At 51.5% G+C, this 23,775-nt stretch overlaps 8 protein-coding genes across 8 annotated transcripts; 5 read left to right on the forward strand and 3 right to left on the reverse strand.

The window, feature by feature from the left end:
- Nucleotides 1–28: 28 nt before the first annotated feature.
- Nucleotides 29–3,065, forward strand: PV06_06026 (uncharacterized protein). Its single transcript, XM_016407092.1, has 4 exons — nucleotides 29–349; nucleotides 399–529; nucleotides 580–2,491; nucleotides 2,581–3,065. Exons 1-4 carry the CDS (start codon nucleotides 56–58, stop codon nucleotides 2,680–2,682), a joined length of 2,439 nt encoding a protein of 812 aa, XP_016262696.1. The 5' UTR covers nucleotides 29–55; the 3' UTR covers nucleotides 2,683–3,065.
- A 122-nt stretch (nucleotides 3,066–3,187) lies between these two features.
- On the reverse strand, nucleotides 3,188–5,157 carry PV06_06027 (uncharacterized protein). The gene is made up of 3 exons (XM_016407093.1): nucleotides 4,830–5,157; nucleotides 4,279–4,739; nucleotides 3,188–4,190 (listed from the first exon to the last, which is right to left on the reverse strand). Exons 1-3 carry the CDS (start codon nucleotides 4,922–4,924, stop codon nucleotides 3,427–3,429), a joined length of 1,320 nt encoding a protein of 439 aa, XP_016262697.1. The 5' UTR covers nucleotides 4,925–5,157; the 3' UTR covers nucleotides 3,188–3,426.
- Nucleotides 5,158–6,649: 1,492 nt separating this feature from the next.
- On the forward strand, nucleotides 6,650–8,009 carry PV06_06028 (uncharacterized protein). The gene is made up of 2 exons (XM_016407094.1): nucleotides 6,650–7,610; nucleotides 7,750–8,009. Exons 1-2 carry the CDS (start codon nucleotides 6,755–6,757, stop codon nucleotides 7,923–7,925), a joined length of 1,032 nt encoding a protein of 343 aa, XP_016262698.1. The 5' UTR covers nucleotides 6,650–6,754; the 3' UTR covers nucleotides 7,926–8,009.
- A 286-nt stretch (nucleotides 8,010–8,295) lies between these two features.
- PV06_06029 (uncharacterized protein) lies at nucleotides 8,296–10,220 on the reverse strand. The gene is made up of 2 exons (XM_016407095.1): nucleotides 9,507–10,220; nucleotides 8,296–9,449 (listed from the first exon to the last, which is right to left on the reverse strand). The coding sequence occupies exons 1-2, from the start codon at nucleotides 10,144–10,146 to the stop codon at nucleotides 8,617–8,619; spliced, it is 1,473 nt and encodes a 490-aa protein (XP_016262699.1). The 5' UTR covers nucleotides 10,147–10,220; the 3' UTR covers nucleotides 8,296–8,616.
- Nucleotides 10,221–10,651: 431 nt separating this feature from the next.
- On the forward strand, nucleotides 10,652–11,890 carry PV06_06030 (uncharacterized protein). The gene is made up of 2 exons (XM_016407096.1): nucleotides 10,652–10,774; nucleotides 10,910–11,890. Exons 1-2 carry the CDS (start codon nucleotides 10,692–10,694, stop codon nucleotides 11,517–11,519), a joined length of 693 nt encoding a protein of 230 aa, XP_016262700.1. The 5' UTR covers nucleotides 10,652–10,691; the 3' UTR covers nucleotides 11,520–11,890.
- Nucleotides 11,806–14,958, reverse strand: PV06_06031 (uncharacterized protein). Its single transcript, XM_016407097.1, has 2 exons — nucleotides 13,076–14,958; nucleotides 11,806–13,028 (listed from the first exon to the last, which is right to left on the reverse strand). Exons 1-2 carry the CDS (start codon nucleotides 14,236–14,238, stop codon nucleotides 12,203–12,205), a joined length of 1,989 nt encoding a protein of 662 aa, XP_016262701.1. The 5' UTR covers nucleotides 14,239–14,958; the 3' UTR covers nucleotides 11,806–12,202.
- Nucleotides 14,959–16,233: 1,275 nt separating this feature from the next.
- PV06_06032 (uncharacterized protein) lies at nucleotides 16,234–17,724 on the forward strand. The gene is made up of 4 exons (XM_016407098.1): nucleotides 16,234–16,467; nucleotides 16,519–16,804; nucleotides 16,859–17,435; nucleotides 17,489–17,724. Exons 1-4 carry the CDS (start codon nucleotides 16,351–16,353, stop codon nucleotides 17,535–17,537), a joined length of 1,029 nt encoding a protein of 342 aa, XP_016262702.1. The 5' UTR covers nucleotides 16,234–16,350; the 3' UTR covers nucleotides 17,538–17,724.
- A 2,764-nt stretch (nucleotides 17,725–20,488) lies between these two features.
- On the forward strand, nucleotides 20,489–23,761 carry PV06_06033 (uncharacterized protein; the record flags this gene model as incomplete). Its single annotated transcript, XM_016407099.1, has 1 exon — nucleotides 20,489–23,761. The coding sequence occupies one exon, from the start codon at nucleotides 20,489–20,491 to the stop codon at nucleotides 23,759–23,761; it is 3,273 nt and encodes a 1,090-aa protein (XP_016262703.1).
- Between the last annotated feature and the right edge of the window lie 14 nt (nucleotides 23,762–23,775).

Here is a 23,775-nt window from a genome sequence, read left to right on the forward strand (position 1 = left end):
CATCTTCCAGCACTCCAGCTGCGACAATCCTCTCCTCCCTCACATCACGAGCAACATGGCGCTCCTACAACACAAAGCGCTCGCTGACTATGCGAAACAGCTAGATGCCTTTGAATCCTTCTTGAAGAAGTTCGAGACCTCAAAAACATCTTCAGACGCAGCCGCTGAGGCCATCGATAGCCTGCACCTCGATGGCGACCACACCAGCGATGAATATGACTTTATGGACGACGTTACCGACAATGCCAACACGAGAAGGCGGCCAAAGAGAAAATACATGGAAATGCTTCAGGAGGTGGCAGACCGCGAGCGACAGAATATCCTGGTAGATCTAGATGACCTACAAGAGGTGCGCACGACAGTCTTTTCACACTAGCTTACATTGACCCTTGCTGCAGTTCGAAGACTCGCTCCCGGGCGACCTTAGCTTGAGGCTCGTAGAGTCAGTGACTAACAACACGAAACACTACGTCGACTTGTTCTCCGAAGCGGTAGACAAGGTCATTCCAAAGGCCAGCAAGGATATCTCGTGAGTGAAAAGAGCGCAACGCCAGCCAGCCGAGACTAATCCTTTCACAGATTCAAAGACGACGTCCTTGATATCATAATGGCGCAGCGAGCAAAGCGAAACGAGACAGTTGCAGCTGCCAATGAAGCAGACACCGATGCAGCCCTTCCGGTCTCGACATTCCCCCCGGAACTCACCAGAAGATATACTCTGAACTTCAAGCCATTGACATCGTCAGTTTCAGACAGAGCCAAGAAGACTCTTGCTGTTCGACAGGTCCGAGGAGAGCATTTGGGACACCTCATCACAGTGCGCGGTATTACCACAAGAGTGTCAGATGTCAAGCCTAGCATACGAATACAGGCATACACCTGCGACCGATGTGGCTGTGAAATCTTCCAACCCATCACCTCCAAAAATTTCACGCCTCTACAACTGTGCCCATCCGACGAATGCAAAGCCAATGATACCAAGGGCCAGTTATTCCCGTCCACGAGAGCCTCAAAGTTCCTGCCGTTCCAGGAAGTCAAAATCCAGGAAATGGCAGATCAGGTCCCAGTCGGCCATATTCCGCGGACATTGACTGTGCATTGCAACGGCAGTCTAGCTCGACAGCTAAATCCTGGCGATGTTGTAGATATTGATGGTATATTCTTGCCCACGCCGTACACAGGCTTTAGAGCGATCAGAGCTGGTCTTCTCACCGACACATACCTCGAGGCGCAAAATATTACGCAACACAAGAAGGCGTACCAGGACCTAAAGATGGATCCACGTATCATTCGACGGATCGAGTCGTTCAAGGCCACCGGCCACATGTACGAGTACCTAGCTCGATCGATTGCTCCCGAAATCTACGGCCACCTGGATGTTAAGAAGGCTCTCCTCTTGCTCTTGATTGGTGGTGTGACCAAGACAATGGGCGACGGTATGCGAATTCGTGGCGACATCAATATATGTCTGATGGGCGACCCTGGTGTGGCCAAATCACAACTTTTGAAATATATCACCAAAGTTGCTCCTCGAGGTGTTTACACGACTGGTCGTGGATCCAGTGGTGTTGGTCTTACCGCAGCTGTCATGCGAGATCCAGTCACCGACGAAATGGTGCTGGAAGGTGGAGCTCTCGTCCTTGCAGACAATGGTATCTGCTGTATCGATGAATTTGATAAGATGGACGACGGTGATCGAACTGCCATTCATGAAGTCATGGAGCAGCAGACAATCTCAATCAGCAAAGCAGGAATCACCACGACCTTGAACGCGCGAACATCTATTCTCGCAGCCGCTAACCCGCTGTATGGTCGCTACAACCCTCGTATTTCTCCCGTGGACAACATCAATTTGCCAGCGGCGCTTCTTTCTCGATTTGATGTGCTCTTCTTGATTCTTGACACACCCTCTCGTGAGGCGGACGAAGAGCTCGCCAATCACGTCTGCCATGTGCATATGCACAACGCACATCCCGAGCGTGAGGGTGAAGGTGTCGTTTTCGCACCCCACGAAGTGCGGCAGTACATCGCCCAGGCACGCACATTCCGACCCAACGTTCCCAAGTCCGTTTCCGACTACATGGTGGGTGCGTACGTACGTATGCGTCAGCAACAAAAGCGTGAAGAAGGCTCGAAGAAGCAATTCACTCACACCTCGCCACGTACGTTGCTGGGTGTGCTGCGTTTGTCGCAAGCCCTGGCTCGACTGCGTTTCAGCGAGGAAGTGGTCAATGAAGATGTTGACGAGGCGTTGCGACTGATCGAAATCTCCAAGGCAAGCTTGTACCATGACCAGCGAGCCCAGGGTGATCAGACGGTTAGCTCGCGAATCTACGATCTCATCCGTGGCATGAGAGAGTCCGGCGCCGCAAGTGTCGGCAAGGGTGCCAGAGGAGAACTGAACATGAGACGTGTGACGGAGTTGATTCTCGCCAAGGGCTTCACGCAAGATCAGCTTACCAGAACGGTGGAGGAGTATGAACTTCTAGATGTGAGTTTTGCCCTGAACCTTATCCTTTGCCCCGCCCCTTTCCCGTGCTCTACGTGCGGCAATTGAGGACTCTTACTGATGATTGATAGGTCTGGCAACTTGCCAACAACGGAGCGAGACTTGTCTGGATTGAAGCTGGCGACAGTGACGAGGATGATGAGGATATGGCCGATGGCGATCAATCGGACTAGAGAATGATGAATGGTTCCACGGAGTTAGAGAGTTGTGTTTGACTTGAGGACTGCTGTGTTCTCAATGTCCTGCTTGCTTTCTATGCGGATGCTCTAGATGTATGCTGGAGTTTGCTGCAATATCACTTTCGGTTCCTTGGGCTGTGATAAGGCACGTTTCGGACGGGCTCGTGTCTTGTAGTGTGAGCATTGGCCCTTGCCGGGAAAAAAATCGAATGACATTTCAGGAAAAAAATCATGTTTGGTACGAGAAAGAGAAGGTATGAGATACGGGGGGTGGATTGCGGTGGCGGGCTTCCTTTTTCTACTTTACTTTTCGTATCATGGGCATCACGAATCATATACAGGGCGTACTAGCAGTTGCACAATTTTGATACAGATGGTCAAAACACCCACGGATGTCATCAAGTAGGATCCGTGTCTCCATTTCGGGGTTTCATGTGCTGCGCAATGAATGTTTCGACCAACAGCTTTGAAGGGCGGAAGGGGAGAGAGATTTGTAAGACGATCATCATATTCTTCCTCGGTATGGGACAAATGATCTCCAGTCATTGCTCTTTTTCTAGCCTGTTCGAAATGCATCCCCCAGACTCCATGCCTGCCTGCCTGCCTGCCTGCCTGTAATTTTAAGAACCAGAGAATGCAATTGTACCGCGTGCTATCCCGTGCGTATGCAAAACAATCGAGAAGAGAGAGAAAAAAATATCCAGCTCCAGGTAGGGGTAGCTCTTGAACAAGGAAATATCATGACCGTAAAGGAGGGCCCTGTAAAAATCTCCTCGACGCGAGGTCGTCTTCGTCGTCCGAACCTCCTGCCACTCCTCCTCCTACATCGCGCTCCGGACTAGGGTCTCCGTAGTATCCCGCCCTCGCGCGCTGGTTCTGAGCAATCTGATCGCGGAAAGCGTTGGCACTACTGCTCGGGGACCCGAGGGGGAGCGGGTGTGGCGACGCGGCGGGTCGAGGCCCGGCAGTGTAACCCGTCTCGACGTCCGAGGGTCCGTAGCCGTCAGACTGGTAGCTCGTCGTTGCCAAACGGGATCCCAAGGTCTGAGGTTTGAGTTCGTGAGCCGAAGTCTCGACGCCGTTGTCGCCGTAGTCGTCGTTACCCGGAGGGACCCTGTCGTCGAGGACCTCGAGCGTGTCGGCGTCGACCAGGACCTTGCCTAGGACCGGTCGTCTGACGGGTGTGCCCCAGGTCCTCATCGGGTACGCTCGACCCTTTTCCCACGTGTGGCTCACCGGGGGGAAATACTGACGGTACGAACCCCAGGCGCACAGGATACCGAGGGCCGAGCCAAAGAGGACGTCGAACGGGTGGTGACGGGCGTCCATGATGCGGGACATGGCCACACACGAGGCGGCCAACGTGGGGATCAGGACGATCACCGTCCGCCACACTTCGCCCTTTTGGTCGAGGACGTGTAATTTGGCGGCGAGGTAGAGGGAGAGGTAAAAGAGACCACCGAAGGACGAAGACGAGTGGCCCGACGGGAACGACCGAAAGCCTGGAGGAACAGGGAAAACCACAGGTTAGAGAGAGGTGAAGAAGTAAAAGTGGCAACGAGGGTCCTCAAAACGTGAAAGCTTGCTTACCGTCTTGCATGATGGCAGAGTTGGTCTGCGTACAGATCACCTTTGTGACGAGACCGTACGGCACTGCATCGGCGGAGCCGGCTCGGGGTTGGCATCGATCCACGAGATCCGGACGAGGCTTCCCGCAGAGGTTCTTCAGACTGCCAGTGATGACAAAGGCGGCACCCTGAGCGAGGAGAAGGCCCAACCAACCACAGTTGAGCTCCCAGAGCCGGTCTGCGAAGCTATATCTGGACCGCGCGTGGGTGGTGCGTCGGTGATGAGAGAACCAGCCGTCGATGAAGAGGGTGTAGACGCCAATGACGACGGCAGGGAAGAGACCCGAAATGACCAGGGCCCAGGCTATGGGCACTCTCTCCTTGACCGCGTAGGGGTACTGTATGGAGATGTTGTTGAGGGAAAAGTGTTGTGCGAAAGGAGTGACCAGCTTGTCCAACACGGCGTAGATTATGGCGAGCACGCTGAGATCCGATGTCAGATTGAGGCGTCATTGTGAATGTCTGACGAGGTCCAAATAGACCCGTACGAGGATACCAGAGAGAAAAACTCACATTATGATCAAATAATCGATCGCATAAGATATAAAGGCCCGCAGGGGGATTCGACGGCTCGAGGGCCCATTGAGTTGTCTCTTCAACCGCTCCATGGTCGGGTAGAGAGTGTGACTTTCACAACCTTGAACGGGAAGAAGATGTTTGTTGTTTGGCTGGAAACAAAGAGACAGTACGAAAACATTTGACGGGATTGAGCAGGTAGTGACGAATATGAAGATGTAGCTTTGGCGGGTTAATTAAACTTGATGTACAGTATGTAGTCGACCAGGTCGAAGAGGGAAAATCTAAGCACGACCATGTAAGATGCCTAGACCGCCGACTTTTGTGTCGCTTTGTCCAAGAAATCAGTGAGACGTGCCGAGAGAATTGTGGTTTTTTGTGACCGACTGCGGCGATTGGATATTTGGCTTCTGAAACAATGCAAGACGCAGGACAGGATCGTCCGGCCCAATCTTTCTAGATCTCTCTTGCTCGCTTGTTGAGTCCTATCCTGTAAGTAGTTCGACGAGGCGGTGCATATGGAGTACATGTATCTGGTATCCGTCCTCGGTAGATATCGTACAAGCAAAAGGAGACCAGGGGGGATTTTGGATCTCTTGGCCCTGAGTACTCTTTTAACATGGTATTTGACAACTTGACAACTTTGTAGCCAATTTGTTGGTCACAGAATTCGCATAATATACTTAACTTGGTGGTCGAATGATGATGATGAGGAGGCGTTATTAGGGAGTGTCTTATTGAAGTCGTACTGTAACTACGAGTAAAGTCTTGCAATAATGTGGCTCACCAGGCCACGTCACTGCTGCGGCTACTTTGCCTCCTGTAGGGCATTATACGAGTACGGAGTACAGAGTAGTACATGGCAACCCCTAAATGCTAGGTATGCCGAACCTGACCAGTTAGGCGTCTCCTTACTCCGTACCTTAGGTACCCTTGCTTCGGTACCTGCCTACAGTATTAGAGGTCCTGTACGGAGTAGATATCACCCGTTGGTCAGCGTGGAGGGAGCAGACAACAAGATAAATAAATACCTGCGATGCCACATTGTCGGGTTCCCTCTCGTCTTCGCCTACTCGTACTTTGACTGAATCTTCACATTTCCCCCAAAATAACAACTACACCTCAAAATCACCGGAAACCCTTTACTGATTCGACATGGCTTCGTCGACCTCACTTGAACCATCTCCTCATGAGAATTGACCCAAGATTGACCGACGGAGTAGGGATAGAAGGGTATATAGAAGCCCTCTTGATGTATTGTTCCAAGTGACATTGAAATGAATCAGCACACGGTACTTCATTGTCACTCACCCACCCAACATCGTACTGTAAATACAGTATGCCCTTTTCTTCTTGAGGTTTTCTATCCCAAGAGAGATATATCCACGGGCCCGGGTTCGGTTACGGTTCAATGGTTCATTTGCATTCTCCAAACACCGTCTTCGGTATAGCCCCCCCAAGCAAATCCCACTTTCCCTGGGGCAGTCTTGTACAGTGACGAGTAAGCCACAACGATATTCATAACCTTTGTGTTTTTTTAGTTCAAGTTCACCCGAGGCTGTTTGGGTCAAAGGACTCCATTCCTGAGGGGGTTTTCAATTTCATATCCATCTCTTCTCCAACCCAAGCCATCGACAACCATTCCCACACCCGGGAACACAGAGTGATGAATACCCCACCTCGGTTGAAGACCCATCGTTGTTCGAGGTTCCCCAGGTTTCGTGGGTAACGTACACAAACGGATTATAACCGAGACCTCTGATATCACAAGGTCCGGTCGGACCGCCGTACCGTACTAAAAACTTGCTGTGTCTTCTCTTTTCCCTCGCTCCGTAATCGACTCTCACCACATTCCCGGTTTGTAAGGACGCTTTGACACATCAAATACAGCAAAGCAACGAAACCCACGTAGCGTACACGGCATGGCAGACTACAAGAACCTCCCCGACTTCGACAGCCTGCCCACGATCGACGGCGTGCCGCACCGCGCCTGGGGCCTGTTCGACAAGAACGGCAAAAAGGACCACCTGGGTTGCGTCAACCTCTTGACACCCGACGTGGTCAAGGAGGCGTACAAGGAAGCCCGCGACGGCGTCTCCGTCTCCCTGAACTGGCCCATCGGGGCCATCGCGACGCCCGGGTTCAACCGCAAGGGCCTCGTCCACAAGCCCCTCGCGTTCAAGGACCCCAACGTCTCGGTCCACTGCTTCGACGACGAGGTCGAGTTCAACACGCAGTGCTCCTCGCAGTGGGACAGCCTGGTCCACTTCGCCCACCAGGCCTCGGCGACCAACTACAACGGCACCAAGCCCAGCGTGGACGACCTGGTCCAGAACTTTGGCACCTTCGACACGGAGCGAGCCCTGCCGACCCTGAACCACTGGCACGAGCGGGGCGGCATGGTCGGCCGCGGCGTCCTGCTCGACTACAAGGAGTACGCCCGGGCCAAGGGCATCAAGTACTCCAGCTTCGAGGCCCACGCCATCTCGGTCGCCGACCTCGAGGCCGTCGCCAAGCACCAGGGCACCACCTTCAAGCACGGCGACATCCTCCTCGTCCGCTCCGGGTTCACCGACGACCTGAGCGGCATCTCGGCCGAGGAGCAGGCCAAGCGTCTCTCCAGCCACAAGTGCGTCGGCGTCAAGGGCAACAAGGAGATGGCGAGGTGGACGTGGAACCACCACTTTTCCAGCGTCGCGGGGGATGCCATCGCCTACGAGGTCATTCCTCCCACCATCGAGGAGGACAATAACCGTGTTGGGACCCTCGCGGAATTAGGTGAGTACCACACTGATCTACCTAACCTAACCTACTTCCCCTCCCAAACCCCCTCTCACCCGTCTGTGAGATGTGCCTGGCGGAAAGGGCTTCACGAAGATTCCTCTTTTCTAACACTCGTTTCTTTTCCTCTCTCTAGTGCTTCATCAATACTTCTTGTCCGGATTCGGTCTGAATATCGGCGAGCTGTGGGACCTGAAAGCCCTGGGCGAGCATTGCAAGAAGGTCGGACGGTACGAGTTCTTGCTCACCAGTTGTCCGCTGAACGTTCCCGGATCCGTTGGAAGTCCCCCGAATGCTCTCGCAATCTTCTAGAGAATTAGTAAATGGCTGTTTCGATCCTACCTCGAACAATGAGGAGGGCCACCGTGTGTACGTGGAGCGGGAGTCTTGGACGTGGCCCCCTCTTGAGGTCGGAAGGTAGCTTTTCGTTGAGAGAGATAGAGACCTGTGCAGAGTGTGTAGTCGTAGTAAAGATTTGAGCTTTCAAAAGGGTCAGCATAGCAACTTCGCCCGTATATTGACTGTAGAAATCCCAGCTGAGTGCTGTCCAGAAAGGTCAAAGCGAAGTGAAAGGGGGTTATGATGCGCGAAAGTGCCCTTTTTTGGGAACGGCTCCTTGCATCATGAGAAGCGAGTTGCTCCTCGGGTATGCAGGTACGCGGAGGCGGGATGTATGCATGTTCGGAAAGTTCCCGTCAATGACTAGGTACAAGGATTCACGTTTCTTCTAGTCGAACCATCTACATATATACAGAAGAGTATTTTTCCTTTTGTACATTCCTCACGCCGTAAGACAGCCCGATGAAGCCTGACACAGCAAATTGAACAAATGCCCACATCGGGCTTCCTCAGTCGACTAAAACTGTCAACAAGTGGTCACCTTGTCACCACCATCATCTCTTACACAAGACAGTTTTCATTGCTGCGAATGTAGCTCCCGCACGATAGGCAAGATAACACGTTTTGCCATCTACGGTTTCGGCGCCATGATTGAGTGTGGCTCTCAAGCCCTGACACGGCTTCCATACTTCGCCAATTCTCCCACAATGCCCCCAGCGCTGAAACTTCTCAGCTCTGCAATCTTTGCATCATCGAGTCTGGCCTGTAGCAGACCACTCTTCGCAAAGTATTCTAGATAGCCCTTTGATTCGGGTATACTCAACCCATTCAAGTCAACCAAGCCAACATTGTCAGACCCGGGAATGAGATCAAGAATACGCAGGTCGGGTTTGCTGAAAGGTACGGGGAGTGGAAACTTGGGGGATGTCGCCTCAATACCTCGGGCCTTGGCACGCATCTGGCTGATCAACAGCTTGAAGGTAGGGCACGCTGGCGAGTTGGACCCAGTACTGCAGAACATGACCATGCCACCGTTGGTGAAGGACGGGTTTTGCTTGCCGAATATGAGATCGGTGAAGGTCCGGATGAGCACAAACTGCTGCGAGTGAATGACCTTGTGTTCGGCATCGAAATACTTCGATGGGCCCATCCAGTGATCTACACTGTCCGCCGCAAGAAGAACTCGCGGTCTAGGATTCACACCCGGCTCAGTGAGTTCGCGCCAGAAAGCCTGCCATGCTCGCCATGCTTTTGTGTGATCATCGACACCGACCTTAAGTAGATCTTTGAGGGTGGATCCCTGTTTCAATTGGATGTTTTTGGGTAATTCGTGATTGATCTTCAAAGCACTGAGGACGGATTCGTTTGAGTACAAAGCCCGTTCAAGTAATGCTTGAGCTAGATGTGGCTGGATAAAGTGTTGCTCATCAGGAGGTGGAGCACCTTCCTTCTGGCGCAGAGGTCCATAGGAGGATGTATTGTTCATGAGATCCTGGGCTGCGATGCATTAGCCAATCTTTGTGCCTGATAAACAGGCGAATAGTCAAAACTTACCCTCAGGTACACTCAGAACGAGCCAGTCATTCATGAATGCCATACACATTGTTTGAAGCATAAGAATGCTCTTTCCCGAATGTGTCTCTCCAGCGACGAGATGTTTGATCATCTTCTGGTCTTGGCTGCTGCTCAAGGCCTCGATCTCTTTGCCAATGGCGATTGTCTCGTTTCGAATCAGAGTGGCAGGTCTTCGGAACAAGCTCCAGTTCTGCGTCCGCTTGAAGGCTTTGGCGTCTCTGAGCTGATCGAGCAGCTCTCCGTCCAAAGCCACGACCTGACCGACCAGTTGAGGGTGCGTCATCTTCTCCTTGCCCCAAGTCTCCATATCCCCGACCTCCAGGGCATTGGTGTTGCTCAAGACGATCCGACGACGCTGGGCTCTGCGTTCACCGACTGGAGGCACCTTCGGGCGTTCCCTGACTTTCTTCTTCAATCTCGCAGATTGAGATCCTCGAAATTTGAGGGTGTGCTGCTTCGAGGCCGCCGACTTGGCTTTGACGACGTTGGCATTTTGAATTGGGGATGTGTGGAAGGAGGCCGTTTGAGGTAGCAAGCTTGCGGCCTTTACTGATCGACTGAGGGTATTCGTCGAAATGCGGAACCGTGACAGACAATCGGTACATATAGCCAGCGACATCGCGCCCCCGTCTCTGCGTCTTGTCCGACGGAAGCGCAGCTGCGAAATTGTTCCAGGATGCAAAATGAGCGCAGTTCTGTCAATGTTCCCGATCCTAACGCGAAAGTTGGGAGCACGGAAAATCTTGAAAACGCGGCAAGAGATGAGTACCCGGAGAGGAAGTAAGCTCATGCTGCTTCTTTCCACAACTCGATTTCGATTCAGTCTTGCTATTCCTCTTCCCTATCTTCTCTACACGAGTCTTTTATGGGAGAATCAGACAATAGATCTCTCTATCAGAAGACTCATTCTAGCTTTTTTTCGGGAAGAAATCTCTCGAAATTGACACATTGCTGCCAAATAATCTACTAAACGTCCGCTAGGAGCGTAAGGCTATGAATTCTGACGAGGCTGAGTATTCTTCCTTATCGCTTATCTAAAAGCAGCCACTCGATCTTTTTTTCGGATTGCGGAGAGAGCGCCTGTCCTTCGTTGCCCATGACTTTTTTCTCGTCAGGTAACATAAGCCAACAATACCTCACGACCACAACGATATCGACACGAAGATGACCACATCCACGACAGACACTACAATGGCCGATGCATCGGTACCTTCGGTCGACATTTCCTCCTCCAATTCTGACAGACTGTAGGTTTTCCAAAATTCCTGGCCCTCGAGATTTCTCTCCGCTTGTCCTTTCTGTGGCTTCAACACTTCCCACGCTTCCAACTGACAATGTATGATAATACCCTTTCCCGTACTGACAAAACATCCCACATAAAGTCCCACGACGGTCGAAAAGCCCACACCGTACACATACGACCTCGCATATCTCACCGCCACAGACCCGAACCCTCTCCCGTCCACGAGCGCTCTTCTCTCACAATCCTACACCGCCCGCAACACCAGCTTACAGAGCGTCGCCCGCGACGGAGCCCAGACCCTCCTCAACACCTTGCTGACGACCTGTTCGATAACCTCGACCCCCGACGGTCTCTTGATGACCCTGCCACCTCCCGTCACGCAACTGCCGCGGTGGAAACCGCTGCCGAAGCCGAAGGCCCCCACCAAGTGGGAACTGTTCGCCCGGAAAAAGGGCATCGGCAAGTACGCGGGCAACCTCCACGGCGGCGCGGCCCTGGAGGACCGGAAGAAGAATCTGGTCTACGACGAGGAGACCGGCGAGTGGGTGAAGAAGTGGGGTTACAAGGGTAGGAACAAGGCCGCCGAGAACGAGTGGCTCGTCGAACTCGACGACGACAAGGCCGCAAGGGAGAGCGAGGGCAAGAACGTGAGGACGGAAGGGCGAAGGGAACGCGTCGAACGGATGAGGCGCCAGGACCGACGACAGAGGAACAACGAGCGAAGGAATAAAAAGAGCAAAGTCGGTTGAGTTTTGAGATCAAGAGGATCATGGCGGTGCTGATGCCTACACTGCAACTTGACGGAGGAAGATCCTCTCATATGACCTAGACGAAGTTTTTCAATACCCTCATACGACATGACGGCGTATCTCTCTTGTGGACTGCAGTATGCTGTACACACGAAGATACTCCGTATGTCAAGGGTTGACAATGGACCAGCTCAGATTTCATCAAGTCAGATGCAGATGGGCTGCTTTGCATACCCGTACAGTCAGGCACGGAATCAAGACTTCGAGGCCGTCGCTCGTTAAACAGGTGGAAACGAGAATAGCGTATCCAATCTTGCACGGCCTTCGGCTTCTTCTATTCAAATCTCGCAAGGCTCGTGGGTCTTCACATCCTTCACCTATTCATACATTTTTGAGGTTCCATGGCCTCTGTTCTGTTTCTAGCTCTTCGTCGTTAATCTCGTCCTCCAAACGCATCATAGTCAAAAGACCAGTATGAAACAGCCAATGCAAGCGTAAAAGACGTCAATGCTGATTCGCAGCCAGCTAGATAATACAGCCAAATCTTTCAGGAGCTTCGTCAGCTCCAAGCAGCAATCGCTCAGCAAGATGCAACACTAAATTCAATTGTGGGATCCATCCAGCTCGCACCAATGATGCTTCGTAAAAAAAGGGGTATCTGGTAAACACCGAATTGAATCGCTCTACATCCTGATCGGTGAGAGTCCCGTCAATTCGGGTAGTTTCTGGTCTAGTGAAACTTTGGGAGGTTCTGGAGTCACCATTCTGGGGACAGCAGGGACGCTCTGTGTCGCTGCATGTCCACTGTTTGATCTGTCTCTCGACCTTGCGTCCGAAGATAGACTCCTTTGCTTGGCCTTTGGCGCCATTGACTTGCGTTGGGTAGCAGCGTCCGCGCTTCGAGGTGGAGCCGGAGCAGTCTGCGGCTGGCTGCTACCGCTCGATGAAAGAGCCCTATCATCAACCGCCAGATCTTCGCTTTCGCCAGCCGATCCTTCCCTCTCATAGCGATATTCTTCCTCGAGGTACTCTTTCTCGGTCCAGCATCCCTGCCAACAATTTTTCCAGTCCATCACCAGAAACTGGAAACAGAATGCATCGATTTTGAGACATGGCTGGAAACAGATGCACAGATTTCGATAGTCCATTTTGTTCTTATCGGCATAGCTGTGGAGCAGACTAAGATGGCAAGTAATGGCAAAGAGGAGGTAGTAGTTGAAAGGAGGCAGTTTGGAAAGTTCGTCTTTCAGGACTTGGGGCGCTGAGGTAGCGCCAGCGCATTCAGTAGCCACCTTGTTCTGGACCGTTTTAGGTAGAATCTCGTCAGGGAGCTCTCGTAACCATGATTTGAACATGGACCCGATGGTGTTGATGTCGTACAGGTCTGGTTCATCGAATAGATTGATATCCAGTTCGGTATCGAAACGTCGTTGCCAATGTTTGACCTCCTTGCCGCTTCCTGGAATACGGTAGAGACCCTCCTCTTCTGACCCATTCATATTCAAATAGCTACATCTCTGTTAGTCACTTCCAAAATCAAGGGTCGGTCAACATACTCAATACATCGCCATGGCAAAGCCGGCATCCAAAACTCTGTCTTGTCCTTGGAAAGCTCAAGGCGTCGCGCGATCCTGGTTTTGCGAGTTTGCTTGACCAGTGGTAAATTGATGGTAGTACAGACATAATTGTCATCCGTGATAATTTCACGCTCGTTGCTGCTCCCGCTTCGTGCGATCTTACCAAAGAAGCCTTTGCCGGCTTTACCAAGGCGATCACCCATACCTTTGCTGGTTTGGTGAATGTTCGACAATAGCTGAAGGGTAGAACCCTCTCTCAAAGACGAAGAGAGAGGCGGATTTCCCACCTGGCGTTCTTTCCTCGCCATGGTCGCTTCATCCCGAACATGCCGATCTGCCGAATGAGTTCTCGTAGCAGGGCCTCTTTGTTGTCCAAAAGCTCTATCCCGATGGTCGGTTTTGAGGGGAGCTGTTTTGGGCGAACCTTCAAACCTATCACCATTGCTGTTTACCGTATCAACATGCATCTGACTTGGGGCCATGCCTCTCGTTTTTGATCTGACTTCTTCGGGCTTCGTGGTTTTTGTCCTGTTCAGAATGCCACCAAATTTCGACTTTCCCTTCTTGTGCCCTTGAGTTGTAGGATCTGTTGATGTCTGTTGACTAGATGATTCCGGCGGGGTTGTACTATGTTCGGTGGCTGGAGCAGTAGTCTGGGCCAATTTGGGCAAATCTGGGGTCGAACCTTGTTTCTTCACGGAATGTAGTGACCTGTCCTTAGAACTCGTGCGACTTCTTCCAGTTGGTTTTTCGGTTGCTTCTGGGATGCTTGCCTCCGACGATTGAAGTTTGTGTGAAGATTTTGAAGCTTTCAAGTTGGAAAAGAATCCCTTGGACATCTCGCGACCATGCTTCGGTGACTGAGGTACTTGACCGGGCGAAGGAGGGAGTTCTGGCATGGCTGTAATGCGAGGGGAGTTTGAATTCGTTCGATAGTTTCCATCTCCATCGTGAGAGGATGCTGAAAGAGGATTCATGAGCGACGGTGTTGGTGGTTCTTGAAGATATGGCGAACCGGGCACAGAACTAGGAGTTTGAGGGGATCCCGTTGAGCGAGGGCTCAATGTTGCAGGCGTTAAGCCATTGAACTCTTCATTTTTCGGCGACAGGTTGAGGAACGGCAAGCCCGAGGCTCGAGGCATATTTGTGTCCCCCGAGATGTCATTCACAGGGCCGACTGCAAGTAGCCGGCCGCCCTTTCTGTCGGACAGTCACCCGAGTGCCCCAGATGAAGGGAACCTGGATGTTCCGACGGATGTAGTTCTTGACGGTACCACCTCTTTCTGACTGGCGTAGAATGTTTCCAAAATAGGTTATGTAGGAAGAATGGCGAAAAGGTCTCAACGAAGGCCCCAAGCGCAGTCTGGCCGCGTAGCCAACTTCGAAATTGGATGCAGCGAGACCAACGGCGCTTTTGCACAATCAGCGCAAGGATAGCTATTGGCCTAGCATGGACCAATGGCGTTTTAATCTTCACCTGTGCCCAAATAAGGCTGACTGAGGCTCGCTGGGATGATGAAGAACCGAAAGCGAAGTGAGGGCTCGTGGGCGAATGGTGTTCAGCCAAGTCTCGTCGGAGGGCGTCGACGTGTGTGTGACGGGCGCGGCTGTCAAAGGCCGTGATGTGGCTTTTGCAAGGAAAGCGGCTAAACAAAGGAGGAATTAAGATAGATTGAAGGAATGACAGAAAGGAAGGGCGTTGACTAGGTCGGCGGCCAAAGCTCCTCACAACAATATCAGGGACGGCTTGGAGATGAACGCAAGCGCATTGAAGAATTCAGTGGGTATAGTGATATAGAAAAAGGCGTGGACGACCAAATTGTCGGTTGAAAGAGTGAGTGTAGGTGTGTGCTGGCGATGGTGTTGGTAGAATGCTCCGGGGACGCAGGCCAAAATATGAGGTGTGTGAACGGCGGGCGTATCAGGGCAGGCGGTGAGGATGGGAATGAGGAGGTCGTTTGGCGCCAAAAGCGCTACTGCTGCATGTGTCTTGTTTCTTTTTTAGGTGCGACAACCCTCCAGGCCGATGCCTGGATATGCAAATGAACAGCACCCAGGAGAATGAGGATAAAATAAGTGCAATAAAGAACAGACAGTGCACTTTGGGGCTCGTGCGATGCTATGCTGCAGGGAGGGAAATTCTTATGGCTTGCATCTACTTTGCCGGTTTCGGTTCAACTTTGGGAGCGGGAGGAGTGACCTGCAGTGCAGATATCCCTGAAGAACGAGTACCTTAGTTTGGTGGGGGGTTTGTAGAGGCTCCTAAACAGCACTTCTTACTCCATACCAGGGCGAATGAAGGTGGTCAGAGTGCTCCGTACCCCGTATGCAGTATCTAGAGTGAATCAAATCTATCGGGTCTCATTTGGGAGAGCAAGATGACCCGAGCGATGGGCGTGCCCTTCACGTCCTGTTTGATGGTCGACTATGCGAGAAATCTTGAGACTATTGCGCCTTCAGTAGTCCATGTGGTGAAGCAATACCAAGTTTAGCATGTTTGGGCCATGGGAGAGGCCTGGTTGGACTGGTGCAAGGATCTCAGTGGATGGCACTAACAAGAGGGCCACGGCGAAGCTAACGTCAGGTCGGTCTTCAGGGGAGAAGCCAGGGGCACCATGGTCCCCAATCCCGATGGACGCGGGGAGTGAACAATACTGTTATGCAGCGCTACGGAGTACGGAGTGGTCATTCAGAATCTGCTTCAGTAGTGCGCATATCAGTGTTGTGGTAGATCAAAATTCTAGGTAGGGATGACTAGATCGCTCAGTAGATAGATGACCATGATGGAACATACCACTGCCCTCCTACATGCCTACTTGAAGTCCTGTATATTTAAGATACGGCCTATCACACAGACAAGGTTACAATCCATGATTGTGCGGAATCTCGATAGGCACTACTGCCAGTAATCCTCCCTGGCATCGACAAAGTGATTGCGCCAGTGTGGCACAGTTGGTCCCTGGCATGGCAAGCCACGTCCCTCGACCAACCTGAAACGCCGGGGATCTGCCAGGATGGAGACCCATCAGACCTGGGGTTAGTCAGGAATAATTGGAGCCTGCGAGCATGGTAACAAAACAGCACTCGGATAACGCCAAGATCTGAACCGCTCACATACAGCTAGAATTGAGAAGACGACACGCCGGACGACAAACTCATTCCATCAACCTTCAAAAGCCACCAACCAGGCCATAAAATTCTTCAGATAGCCTCTCTACAATACCGACACTCTACCGCTCGATACCCTGATCCCCATGTCGCTCGTGGCCGGACCCGGAGTAGGGGGCAATCAAGCGAGCGGCCATGACTTACCGCCCGAGCTTGGCTTGGTCATTGAGAAGCATGTCAAATATATTCAAAGCCTAGACACTGTGCGTTTATGTGAGTTCCACATGCCATTTAGTATCTGATCTCTCTCCCAGCGAAAGGATGAGCTCGATTATTGGTTGACCGAACATCTGAGACTGAACGGGGTCTATTGGGGGCTGACGGCTCTTCATCTCCTTGGCCATCCTGAAGCCCTCCCTCGTGACAAGACCATCGATTTCATTTTTGCGTGTTACAACGACGATGGAGGGTTTGGCGCTGCTCCCGGTCATGATTCCCACATGCTGTATACTGTGAGCGCCATTCAGATCCTTGCTACCATTGATGCGTTATCAGAACTGGATCAGGGAGAAAGAGGGGGAAAGATCCGTGTGGCAAGTTGTGAGTTCCTGATTATCCATGTCCAGGAAACCAACCACGTCTAATGGTCCTCAGACATTGCAAAGCTCCAGGATTCAAGTCGTGGTACATTTGCTGGTGACGAATGGGGAGAAACAGATACCCGTTTCTTGTTCACAGCATTCCTCGGACTCTCCATTCTCAACATGATGCATCTTGTGGATATGGATAAGGCTGTGTCCCATATACAAGCTTGTGCCAATTTTGATGGTGGCTTTGGTGTGTCACCTGGGGCCGAATCTCATGCCGGCCAGATATATACCTGTGTGGGAGCTCTGACCATTGCCCGACGCCTGGATTTGGTCGACGTTGACAGACTCGCTGCATGGTTGAGCGAAAGACAGCTGCCCCATGGTGGTCTCAATGGCCGCCCAGAGAAGCTGGAAGACGTTTGCTACAGTTGGTGGGTCCTCAGTAGCCTCTCCATGTTGGGAAAGCTGCATTGGATCGATTCTTCTGTACTGACGAAATTCATCCTGAGATGCCAGGATTCCCAAAATGGCGGCATCTCTGATCGGCCTGGTGACATGGTGGATGTCTTCCATACGGTGTTTGGTATTGCAGGTTTGAGTTTATTGAAATACCCTGGGCTGGTCGAGGTCGATCCAACGTAGTATGTTGAACATGTTGCGTTATTGGACTTGTGCTAATTGCTTGTCTGTACAGTTGTATGCCTAGAGATGTGGTGCAGGCGTTGCCATATAATCAGCCTTGACCGCGTCTGCTCACCTCTTGCAATCTAATAACCCACTTGAAGACACCCTTGAGAGCTGGGATACAATGCAAGAGAAAAGAGAAGTCCATCATGAACTATTTCCGCTTCATCACGCCACAGTCTTCACATCTGAGGAATTATAGTCATGATGGTACATTATTCAAGCTTGACAATGTGAAAAATTCTCATGTTTGACTCTTTTTCCAAGGTCCGCGCGGTGCACGACGTGCTAAGACAATAGTCTAGTCGCTATAGCCAGTGAAAGGCTCCTTCTTGCTAGGCCGCGGGCGTCATTTGATTGTCCTTGCCTCTTGCATCATCTGCACGCTTCATCATTATTCTTCCCTTCTTTTCATCCTGTTGACCTGTTGCGTGTCTTCCTGAGGCGCTCTAGCAGCCACCCTTTCACTTGCTGTCACCTTGCTCCTTACCCTGTTCACTTTCTGTTGTCTCCTCGTTGTGTCTCATGCTGCAGGAAGCAGAAAAAGGTTGTCCGGTGCTGTTCCTTGTTTGTTTCGAGCTTTTGTTCTTTCTCTGTGGTTTCTATTTCAGTACTTACTTTCCTTTTTCCTTACAATCCCTGTACCACCGCACTGGTTCATCATGGAAGCTGTTCTGGATCTGCTGAAATGCAGTATCTGCCCCAAGGAACCCTCTTTCAGCGATGTCTCCCATTTGCTTACGCATGTCAGCTCCAAAGGCCACTTGTCTCACCTCCACAAACTTCAGGTTCGAAGCCACCAAGAGCTTGAGGCCGGTTTGCTGCTCGCCAACTACAACACTTGGTACGATCAGCATGACCTAGCCAGGTTGCTCTCAGAGAGAATGGTTTTGAAACAGGTCAAAAAGGCAGGAAGAAAGAAGATGGCTACCGAGCAGGGTGCTTATGTGGCAGAGAGTAGGACTTCAGTTCAACCTCTACAAGATCAGGTAATACAGTCACGCCGAGGTGCCGAAAGCCGTGGCCAGAGACAAAAGAGAGCACCACGACCCCGTCGAAGCAAGGCTGTCGTGAATGACGATAGCGACTTTGACTACAGTCCGATCAAACGTTCAAGGTCTGGCTGACACAAGGGCTCTGTGTGTATGAACTGACCAAATATTAGTCGACCGAAACCTCGACGATCTCAGGCAGCTTCTCCTGCCATTGGCAACCCTTACGTCAACGATGATGCTGCGGTCCTCCAAGGCCCCCAGCCTCTTGCTACCCCAGAGCACAGCAAGTTGAAGGGGACAATATGGCCAGGTATGGATTTATTCGACGCAGCTACCGACGAAATGAAAAGGAAGAGGAACCAGAAGAAAGACGGCTCGGTGGTCAGACATATGCAACGTCTAGCTGCTCTGGTTGAGCCTACCGAGGTGGTCTATTCTCCAAGTGGCAATATGATGAAAGCAAGACACATTGATGATCTCGAAGACGCAAGCAGCCTGATCGATGGGGAATCTCCAGTCCCGAAGACGAAGCAGGGTCGGCCTCGTAAGAGACAGCCACTTGCAGAGAGAGATACTAATGCTCCACGACTTGTCAAACGCAAACCGAGAAAGAGCCCCTCGAAGAAGCGAGCTCGTCAAGAATTGGACCAAAGCATACCTCCACTGCCTTATCTTCCGAGTTCATCGACTGGCGAGTCCTATGTCCTTGGTTCAAGGCTCTTCCAGATGGAAGATGACGAGGAAGACTGGAAACCCATGGTTGGCAACGGCTTACGCAAGAAACGTTCTTCTCAATTCACAATCTTCGATGACGGCAGTCCCGGCTATGGCCCTGCAACTCCAACGGATCAACGTCGTAACCCATTGCAGGCTGCACCGCCGTCATACTTGAACAGCGGTCGTCCACAGCTACCAACTATCTCGACCCCTTGGCTACAACCACAACACCAAGCCGGCGTGCAGTATGCAAGTCTCTGCAATGTTTATAGGCCGATGTCTCGTGATGCCCAAGCTTTCTACGATACAGGTAACAGCAAAGAAAATGATCTTCCGTTTACCAGTATTCAGCCAGACTACCGGACCATGGCCGCGAATCCTTTGTCATGGATATCACCAGTCCGAGATGGTATAAGCTTGACGAATCCATCGGAATCTCCCTTCAGCAACTTTTTTGGTGTTTTGCCAATGGGAGCACTTCATGAAGACCCATTTGTGTCCACTAAGAATCCTTTAGTCGAGCCATTGGAGCCTTTCGACCAGGGAATGCTAAGCCCAGATACCAAAATGGCGCAATCTCTTTTGCAGAACACAATAGATGATGAGGACTCCAAGCCGCAAATCGACGCACTTGCAGCTAGCACCCATTGAGTCGAGACAAAACCCAAGCTGAAATATGCAGGAAGATTGACTGCAGCTTTAGCAGATATCTCGCATGTGGCTTATCAAGGCATGAATATGTAAAACTGTCCCACGCTCTCTCTGAAGATATGCAAATCTTGATGTATCGATTGCTCACTGCATGTTCTTCAAACATGGGAAGATGGTGAAAAGGAACATGAGAATATTACCAGGGATTGAGGACATGTCATTCGCAGCATGGTTTACCTATTGCCCGAGAATGAACATAGATAGCGACAGAAAGGTAGCAAAAGTTTGATGTATGAGGTAGATACAAAATACATGTGACGCTGATTCTACGGCCTTTACTGTTGGTGGTGAAAGCACCATGCTCCTCAGTTGAGTCCTCCATGGTCGTTGATCGCCCTCTGAGTATAATACCTGATAGGTATAAAGCACTCCCTCAGGTAGTCAGTCACTAATACTCGTCTCGTACTTGTGTCTGGCGGATACTACGGAGTATTCGCCCCCCAAATGCTTTACGCGACGCGTCTCCGCCGCAATTCGCGCGTTTTCATTCGCTCATGAAATGTATCACACCAAAGGAGTAATGATATTGTCTACACCAATCCTCACCACAAGACCTTCGTTTCAATTCAAGTCAATTAAATGGCAACATGAAGTCTGTGCAAAAGAAGCAACAGACCTTGTCGTCTTTTTTCAGAAAACCTGCCCCTAATCCTGTGACTCGAGTCGAGGAGGATACCGACGACGACGATGTCCAACTACCATCCGCAAAGAGGAGGCGAATAACTCCCATTGAAAGCGACCTCCTCGATGGTGCTGACGAAGAAATTCAACATACCGAACAAGATGAGAGGACTCTGAGACCCGTCTCTGCAAACGAACAAAACATGGTCACAGCCTCAAATGACCTCTGCTCGACAGATCGAACCTCGAAATACCTATTCTCCTCTCCTCCTCTACAAGAAAATCAGAACGGCGAAGACAAACGTCGAAAGGAAGAATTGCATCGTAGATTCGTGAAGAAACTTGGAAAGCCGGATAGCATAGCTGAGATCAAGAGACGCAATCGGGCACTAGAAGAAGACGCGGAGGAAAATGATGAAGCCGATGGAGAGCCAACAGAAGAAGCACCGAAACTCACGGCTCGGGCGAAGGGTGCCAAAAAAGGTGGTAGCAAACTCACACCAATGGAGAAACAGGTGATAGAGATTAAACAGGCAAACATGGACACCCTGCTCGTTGTGGAGGTTGGTTACAAGTTTCGCTTCTTTGGTGAAGATGCCAGAATTGCCGCCAAAGAGCTGGGTATCGTTTGCATACCTGGGAAGTATCGTTATGACGAGCACCACTCCGAAGCGCATCTGGATCGCTTTGCGTCCGCTAGTATCCCTGTGCATCGACTCCATGTCCACGTCAAGAGGTTGGTTTCGGCTGGTCACAAAGTTGGTGTGGTTCGTCAGCTTGAGACTGCTGCTCTCAAGGCTGTTGGTGACAACAGGAACGCTCCTTTTGTGCGAAAGCTCACCAATTTGTACACAAAAGGCACCTACATCGACGATATCGAGGGAATCGAGGAAGATAACCGAGCAAATCCTGCTCTTCAGTCACCATCGACGGGCTTCCTCTTGTGCATGACTGAAGTCAACGTTAAGGGCTATGGAAATGACGAGAAGGTCCATATTGGTCTTGTTGCTGTCCAACCTGCCACTGGTGATATCGTGTATGACGACTTTGAGGATGGATTCATGCGAAGTGAAGTCGAAACAAGATTACTCCACATTGCACCGTGCGAGTTCCTGGTCGTCGGTGAGGTATCAAGAGCGACAGAAAAACTAATTACTCACCTATCGGGAAACAAGACGAATGTCTTCGGAGACAAAATCCGTGTCGAGCGAGTCGATAAGCAGAAGACCATGGCAGCACAAGCCCACAGCCATGTGTCAACCTTTTATGCTGAAAGATTGAGGGATACTCAATCCGGACAGAATAAAGCCATAAATATATTCGACAAAATCCTGGGCCTGCCGGAACATGTGCTGATCTGCTTGTCAGCTATGATCAAGCACCTGTCTGAGTACGGCCTCGAGAATGTATTTCAGCTCGAGAAATATTTCCAACCTTTCTCCGCTCGATCTCATATGCTGCTGAATGGGAACACCCTGACGAGTCTCGAGATCTATCAGAACCAAACTGACCAGTCTACCAAAGGCAGTTTGTACTGGATGATGGACCGGACGCAGACAAAATTTGGTGGTAGATTACTTCGAAAATGGGTTGGTCGCCCGTTGTTGGACCAACGTCTTATCGAAGAACGACTTGATGCCGTCGAGGAGCTTCTTGATTCTGCAAGAGCGGTCAACGTCGAGAAATTACGCCATGTCCTCTCGAAGATGAGGACCGACCTCGAAAAGAGTCTTATTAGAATCTACTACGGCAAATGCACTCGCCCTGAACTATTGAACGTCCTTCAATCTCTACAATTCCTCGCCACCGAATTCGGCCATGTCACCGATGCAGCATCTACAGGTTTCACCTCCCACCTTATCTCGTCTGCCCTCATTTCTCTTCCCTGTATACTGACAGAAGTGATTGGTTATCTGGACAAGATCAATCTCTCTGCCGCAAAGTCTGACGACAAGTACGATTTCTTCGCCGAGTCTGCCGAAACTGAGGAGATCACGGAACACAAACTTGGCATTGCTGGGATTCAGCACGACCTGGAGACGTTTCGCACCACTGCTGCCGAGAGGTTGGGCAAAAAGCGCCCAGTTGACTACAATACCGTCGCGGGTATAGACTATCTCATCGAAGTTGAGAACTCTTCTGCGACCATCAAAAAAGTCCCTGCCTCATGGGTGAAGATCTCCGGCACGAAGAAAGTCTCACGTTTCCACGCTCCTGAAGTTGTGAAGCTAATACGCGAGCGTGATCAGCATAAAGAGTCTCTTGCGGCGGAATGTGACACGGCGTTCATGGCTCTCCTTGCCGACATAAGTACAAAATATCAGCTGTTCAGGGACACCATCCAAAGCCTTGCGACCTTGGATTGTCTATTGTCTCTGGCCAAGCTCGGCAGCCAGTCGGGATACGCGAGGCCAAGTTTTACAAAGGACATCAAGATCGATGTTGTCGGGGCACGACATCCGATGGTCGAACAGCTCCTTCTGGACAGCTATGTGCCCAACGACATTTCTCTGTCGAGCGACGCGACTCGTGCCCTGCTCGTCACCGGCCCGAACATGGGCGGCAAGAGCTCGTACGTGAGGTCGGTCGCTTTGGTATGCATCATGGCGCAGATCGGATCGTTGGTGCCGTGTGAGTCTGCGACCCTGGGCATCCTCGACGCCGTGTTCACGCGGATGGGTGCCTTTGACAACATGCTGAGTGGGGAGAGTACGTTCATGGTCGAGTTGAGCGAGACGAGCGACATTCTGAAACTGGCCACGGAGAGGAGTCTGGTCGTTCTCGACGAGCTGGGTCGCGGGACGAGCACGCACGACGGCGTGGCGATTGCGAGTGCCGTGCTCGATTACCTGTTCCGAGAGAAAAAGTGCCTGACCCTCTTCATCACGCACTACCAGGTCCTCGCGCGCATGGAGGCCGGGTTCGAGGCCGGCGAGTTGCGAAACGTCCACATGCGCTTCACCGAGGGCGGGGAGAAGGACACGGTGACGTTCTTGTACGAGGTCGGCGAGGGCGTGGCGCACAGGAGCTATGGCTTGAACGTGGCGAGGCTGGCGAACCTGGGGGGCGGCGTCATCGAGACCGCCAGGTGCAAGAGCAGGGAGTTGGAGGACAAGACGCGGGCGAGGCAGGTCGGGAGCATGGCCAGGTGGTTGCTCGAAGACGCCAGTGATCGGCAGATGGACAGGATGGCTGGGGACAGGCTGGATTGGCTCGTCGAGGGTATCGAGATGCTGTGATCACGGCGCCGACG

This window comes from Exophiala oligosperma (genome assembly GCF_000835515.1).
Source record: "Exophiala oligosperma strain CBS 72588 unplaced genomic scaffold supercont1.5, whole genome shotgun sequence".
NCBI classification, from domain to species: domain Eukaryota; kingdom Fungi; phylum Ascomycota; class Eurotiomycetes; order Chaetothyriales; family Herpotrichiellaceae; genus Exophiala; species Exophiala oligosperma.